The sequence below is a fragment of the Thunnus albacares genome, chromosome 17, assembly GCF_914725855.1.
Source record: "Thunnus albacares chromosome 17, fThuAlb1.1, whole genome shotgun sequence".
Lineage (NCBI taxonomy): Eukaryota > Metazoa > Chordata > Actinopteri > Scombriformes > Scombridae > Thunnus > Thunnus albacares.
This window is the reverse complement of record NC_058122.1, coordinates 28,787,033-28,794,209: the sequence shown is the minus strand read 5'-3', so window position 1 is coordinate 28,794,209 and position 7,177 is coordinate 28,787,033. Positions and strand designations below refer to the sequence as shown.

Sequence of the window (7,177 nt, the reverse complement as noted above, 5' to 3'; positions counted from 1 at the left end):
TCCTTCTTCTTGATGTTGCTGTCGCTTGGGATCGCTACGTCTATCACCGCTGCCTTCTTCTGTTCCCATTGGTTAGCCATCACCAGTTTGTCATTCTCAACCACCTTAGGAGGTGTCTTCCATTGTGACCTTGGGACTTCCAGCCCATACTCAGTGCAGATGTTCCTGTACACTATGCCAGCCACTTGGTTATGGCGTTCCATTTACGCTGTTCCTGCCTGCATCTTACACCCTGTTATTATGAGCTGAACTGTCTCAGGAGCATCTTTGCACAGCCTGCACCTGGGGTCCTGTCTGGTGTGGTAGATCCCCGCCTCCATTGATCTTGTACTGAGTGCCTGTTCTTGTGCACCCAAAAAATTATATCTATATATATCTATATATCTATATCTATCTATATATATATATATATATAGATATATATATATATATATATATATATATATATATATATATATATATATATATATATATATATATATATATATATATATGTATATATATATATGTATATATATATACACACACACACACACACACATATGTAAACATATGTATTTATGTTTACATATGTATTTATATATATATATATATATACATATGTAAACATATGTATTTACAAAAATTGTATATATATATATATATATATATATATATATATAATTTTTGTAAATACATATGTTTACATATGTGTTTTGTTGTTTGTTTATTCTGACAGCTCACAAACACTACAGGTATTTTATTTTGTATGCTCTATACAACTGCTCTATTGTGGAAGCAGACCGGATGTTCAGCGGCAGTTGTTTCCGGTGGTGTGTGGCCGTTATGTTGTATTGAGAGGCAGGACGCGGCTCAGTGTGTGTATGACTGCAGGCTGATAGACACACACTGTCCTCACACACTGAACTCCTGATAAATAACTTTATTAAGACTTATTAACTGTCCTCCATCATGGATCTGGACCCAACCGTCATCCTTCCCGCCATCCTCTTCACGGTCGTTGCCATTTATTTCGCCTCGTCGCTCCTCAACAAGAAGCCCGGCGCCTCCTCCTCCTCGGCCGGGAACAAGAAGCCCAAAGTGGGATACGGAGATGACGTCCCTCCGTCCAGAGCTCTGGGAGAACCGCTCCGACACGAGCCTGAAGCCTCCCCGCGCTCCGAGCCACCTGCTCCGGCTGTGGAGGACATCGGAGCCGCTGAGACGATCCAGGATGCAGAAGTTAAGGTAAAATTGTTTTTTTTTTTAATGAATGAATTGATTGGTTTATAAAATATCCAATAATGTCATGGATACCCATCATACATCACCAAAGCTTTTCAGTGTGTATTTTGCCAAATAACAAATTTTTATTAGGGATCTCTAATTTTTTTAACTAAAATAAGATTCATACACAAGGAAATGTTAAGAAATTTAAAAAAATATATAGTAAAACGACATAAAACTAGGATTTTTATAAATATAAATGTAGAACAAAGGGAGTTTTTGTATTACAAATTAATTTAAATTCCTTATTTCGTCTGAATAGCACTCAAAAAATTAAATATATTGAATTATTGAACTAACAATGACATTAAAAAAGGGCAAAAAACAACTCAATCCTCACGTGTGCTTTAACCAGCAAATATTAGCGTTTTCTAATTTAAAAAAGCCTTAAAGCAGTTAGTTAAACCAATTAGTGATAATTATCCTGTTAATCTGACCAATCAATCTTTTCACAAACTATAGACAACAGAAAGATGTGCCAGGTGTTGTCATGATTGAAGTCTGGTGGACATTTTCACTATTATCTAAATAATCAATACAAAAAGTGATCCAAACATTAATCAATAATGAAAATAGTCATTAGTTACAGCCCCTAGATATGATGACCTATGAGTTATGTTGTCAATCATCATCAGACATTACTTCTGCTTAATGAGTTTAAAGAAGAGCTGCAATGATTAGTCGATTAATTGATTAGTTGCCAACTATTAAATGAATTGGCAACTATTTTGATAATCGATTAATCATTTTGAGTCATTTTTTTTAAAGAAAAAAATACCCAAATTCTCTGATTCCAGCTTCTAAAATGTGAATATTTCCTGGTTTCTTTAGTCTCTATGACAGTAAACTGAAGATCTTTGAGTTGTTGAAGGTGTTTGACGACATTTGAAGACGTCACCTTGGGTTTTGGGAAACAGTGATTGACGTTTTTCTCCATTTCAGACCAAACAACTAATCGATTAATTGAGAAAAGAACCGCAAAGTGCGGATAAGATAATGCAAATAATCGTTAATAAATATCTTGTCTCAGGAGATGATCATTAAGTTAGTTACAAATGCTAACATCAGTTTAACAAAACGAGTAATTGCTTATAAAACATGATGAGATTTTTTAATTAAATGCTCAATTATCGATATCATATCAACCTTAACAAATCATACATGAGTCTGACTTTAATATTAATTGATCTGCGGTAGATTTGGGAGTTTTGCTCCCTAACTGTGGGACGCTGATGCTAGATTTGGAGGAATTGGAGCCGTGCTGCTGTTGATCCAGTCTGATCGATCATTAGAGCTGCTGGGTCACTCTGTTATCAGCTTACAGTCGTGCTCCTCTGCCCTCCTGACAGTCAGGCCTGCTGCTGCTTCTCTATCCTCCCCGCTCGTTAATTGAATTTACCAGATTAGACGGTAAAGGACATTTCCTGCTATTTCTAGTTAATCTTTGCTCTTTTATCTCACATATAGTTTCACTTTGGTTGAGGTGTATATCTGCCATCTCTTCCTCCTGAGTGTTGTTTTGCTTGTGCACATGGTGGCGTCTCTATATGGAAATGTGGGACAGTTTTGGGGACTGTGGAGTGAAATCATCCTGCTGGAGCATTTGAATGCCAGCTGACGTTACAGCAGCCATAAAGTCGCATGCAAATCAGGACAGCAGGACAGAAACTCCGCTGTCGGACATAGTTATCCCCCACAGGTCACGCAACATGTTGACCTCTCATTTGTTCCATCTTTTTGACCTTCTTCCATGTTGAGCCGAGGCCTTTAAAAAGCCTGAGGAATGTGCCCACCGCTGCTGTAACATGCAACAGACCCACCGTCTATATTTGGTGCCAAACATGAACCCTATATTTACACCTATGTCGGCGTTCATGGTGTCACATGGCTGAAATGGACTCTGGTGCTGCAGGGAGAGGTGGCGGTGGAGGTGACGCCTTCACACCGCTTCATGTGATATTGTTTGACAACTGGGAGGTTCGCTCTGTTATTACATCCTGCTGATTCAGGCTGTACAGACTGATCCTTCAACACTGTGTTGGGTCGGAGAGCTGTGAAAAGCTGTTTTGTTTCCTTCTGTAAAGTCACATTTCAAAGTTTTCTTTCAATGATTTTCCTCAACACAGAAACACAAAGGTCTCTTTGATAATTTAAAGGATCAGTCCGGCAGTTTTCTGTATTTCTCTTCTTGTCAACAAATCTCATGTTTGGATCCAAACCAACAATGAACTGATCCACTAACGAGTATTGTGTGTGTATCAAAGCTGATATATCTGATTCCTCCGTTGTTGTCCAGAAACTGGGTGACGTGTTCCTTCATTATGAAGAGTTTGGTTACATTAGTTTCTTTAGAAACGGCTCCAAAGACTAATAACAGCATCATGTTTTCAGTCTCCAGAGAGTAGTTCTGTGTAAGGCAGACGCTACTGAGCATGTGCAGGAACGTGGTTCTGTTTACAGATTTGCTAGCTTGTTGTGCTACAGATCACATCCTCTGGACTTTACATTATAAATTTCTCAAAGGTTGTGATGTAGCAACAAACTACTCTCCAGAGAGTGAAAACAGGATTAAAACTATTATTAGTCTTCGGAGCCATTTCTAAACAAACTAATGTGACCAAACTCTTCATGATGAAGGAACATGTGACTCACTGACGTGTTTTTCATAGTTTCTGGAACAACAACAGAGGTCTACGGCACAGAGGGCCGACGGCGACTGCAGCGACGAAGTGTTTCAAATTGACTGGCTTCTTCTCCATAACGGCGTTGGCCGAGGCTCATGGGTATTGTAGTGTTTATAGCCATGTGACAAAAAGACAGAGAAAATGTGATTTCTCAGAAACAAAATTGAAATAATTGAAACTGACGGTCAGAACATAAACCCCTTGACTGTCATTTATTTGTCGTTATTTAAAGAAACATGTGAATACAGAACTCTAAACTGACACAAGGTGCATTTGAGAATCATTTTTATGTCCACAGACTTGTACCTTCAACCAGATTCATGTTGATCTGAGAGCTCTGAATCACAGATCGACTGTGAGCCAATTCACTTTTACTTAACAGATAATATAGACGTGTGAAATAACTCCCTTCACTACTCTATTAACCCTCCTGAAGGAGTAAATATTATATCACAACAGACGTGATGGCAGCATCGTTTTGGCAAATTGACAACATAACGTATGTATGACAACCTGACATGCTGCTCTGAGCCAAATATAAACCAACACTTTACTGTTTCTTTCTCCTGTAGAAGTATCACAGACATGAATCTTGTTACTGAGCAGCTTTGCGTCCCGCCCTCCTCTCTCTGCTCTGATAACGCTGTTTACTGCTCAGCTGTTCGCAGCATCATGGTTAGTTTTACAGTTCTCTCTGTTGGAGATGTCACTTTATTAGGTACACCTGTACAATATGAGTCTTAAGGATCCACTTACTAAATTTCCACCACATCTAAAGTCCAGTAAGGATGCAGACGTGACACCTTGTGTAACCGAGTCCTTAAACTTGAGCATAAGAAGGTGTGATGGCAGGTGGAGATACTGTAAATGTTCATTAGTGAGTTTTTCACTGTATTCATCGTTGATAATGTTTGATATCACGACTTCAAGTGGTTCAGACTTGTGGTTCTTTGTGTTTTTGGGATAGTTTTGTTTGAAACAGCCATGTTTGGTGTCATAGTGACGTTTTGCGTTCCCGACACTGTTTTACTGCAGATAATGTTGGTTTAATATTTACTTCAAAATCCCGCAAAATTAGCCTGTATTCTTCCGTCCACTCAACCTTAAACTCACAGTTTTCACTTGTCAGGTTTCCGTCCACATGTAGCACAAATTTTAACTGAAATTTCAGAAAATCGATTTTTTTTTTTTTAATTACAAATGAATGTTGGTGCTGATTCTCCTGTCGACTGCAGTAAAGCAGAAACAGAAGAAGATGTACTGAACAGAGCGACAGTCAGAGCTGAAATGATGGAAACATGACATCACATCCTGGTGAAGGACAAACGGCTGACATCACAGCTTCCTGCTGTTGGAAGCGTTTTGATAACGGCTCTGTGTCGGTTATACAGACGCGTACTGAACAGGATGAAGAAGAAGAGGAAAGCTGAAAGTGAAAAACGTCTGCCACCATGTTCCGTCTCTCCGGTGGGACGGAAGCTTCAGGAACGTTTAAGTCACCTGCTTCCTGTATGACATCGTTTGCTAAATTCTCCATACGTCAACTTTCACACCTCAAGTTTTTTTGCGATATTTTGACTTTTTTTTTTAATTTTCCAGTGTTTCCACTCAGTTTTTTATGTGCAAATTGAAAAAGAGAATAAAAAAAGTTGTGGATGGATGTCAACATTTCTAAAGAAACCGTTTTACTTCTTCAACCAGAGCAACTTGTCTCTCAAAAGCTGTCACGGTCAAGTTGTGGTGATCTAAAACAATCCAATACAACAGCTCTGCCATAAATTCTCCATTTCTGCATCACACTGGGGAGATGTTTATGGAGATGTTTCTAATATGTGCTGGATCTCACTGATGCTCATGTGGCTGCAGCCAGGTTCCAACATCTGGAGGACATATTTTTCTACTTTTCTACTTTTCTACTTTTGAGAGGAAACGCCACAAATAAAAAAATAAGAGTTTCTTGTTGTCTGAGGTGTAAAATTAGTTGTGTGGATAAAAAGCAAATGTAAACAGACTGAGTGAATAAATGATGACGTACATGAACCATGTGACTTGAAAACATCAGATCTGTGTGCAGCGATGATGAGGAGACTGTAACCTTCCTCACATCAATACATGAAACTAACAGAAACGTCATATTTCCATCATGTTTTCCATCGTTTGAGCTTTGACTGTCGCTCTTTTAATGATCTCGTTGTTTCTTCTTCTTCTGCAACGGTTTAACGGCACCAACTGGAGGATTAGTTTATCTGCTGATATTCACACACAGCGGTAGTTTTAGTCACATTTTCTTTTGCTGATTTGCTGGAAATTTGGTTAAAATTTGAGCTACATTTAGATGGAAACCTGACCATTATCATTATAACAAGCCAATGCTTAAGAAACGGCTTCTGTTTTGGACTTTAACTCCACTGGAATAATCCGGTGAGAAATGATCATGTTCTCCAAACTCTAAACATGAAGTTTTCCCTCCCTGTGGTGTCTTCATGTTTCTCTGCTCAGTACCTGGCTGTGGTTCATGTGTGTCCAGATTTATGACCCTGCAGCCGCTCCATGTATCACTGCTGTCAGAGCCGAATCTGGCTCTCTGACATTTATGTTCTTAGCATGTTGTCCTGTTCCTTCTTCTAGAGTTACATCCACCCTGCTGCCTAAAAATGGAGCAGGAGATAAAACAGCTTTTCAAACTCAGATTTAAGTTAAACTGTTGCGTAATAGATGTGATGATGATGATGATGATTAGAGATGTGCTGTGTTAGTTTAAAATATGAAAATGAGAGATTCTGGCTTTAACATCTGCATGAATAAAAGGTAAAATATGTTGTATACTGAGCTTTCCTCTCTTGTGTTTGACTTTTGTTCTCCCTCCTCATTCTTTGAAAATTACCAACCATGTTGCTCACGGCGATGCAGCACTCCATATATGGAAATGTGAGTGTGCACACATCATGCAGGTTTGAAGAGGAAAGATCCCATTAGAGCCAGCTGTTTCTGTCCCGTCCAGAGGTGGAGTCAGTTCGGACACATCATGTCTGTATGTTTCTACATCATATCATTCATGCGTCATATTATCACAGAGCCGGATCAAGAGTTTCTGGGGCCCAAAGCAGCAGAGTAATCCCCCACACCTCCAAAATGTGAAGATGTACACAGCAGCAGTGTTTATGACCATAGACTGTATAAAAATATGGACGTAGTTACCGTGACGTCACCCGTTGGTTTCTGCAGAG

General features: G+C 39.0%; 1 protein-coding gene across 5 annotated transcripts in view; it reads left to right on the top strand.

Moving 5' to 3' along the window:
- The first annotated feature begins 820 nt into the window (after positions 1-820).
- Positions 821-7,177, top strand: part of si:ch73-366l1.5 (FILIA-N KH-like domain-containing protein) — a 32,238-nt gene continuing 25,881 nt past the window's right edge. For 2 of the 5 annotated variants that reach the window (XR_006398358.1, XM_044330323.1), the window contains exon 1: positions 824-1,227. Coding sequence is in view for 4 of the 5 variants with exons in the window: in XM_044330323.1 (XP_044186258.1) it covers positions 952-1,227 (276 nt within the window). In the remaining variant the exon portion in view is untranslated. Of the gene's footprint in view, positions 1,228-7,177 lie in introns of all 5 variants that reach the window. The other 3 variants (XM_044330322.1, XM_044330321.1, XM_044330324.1) reach the window with 3 other exon arrangements.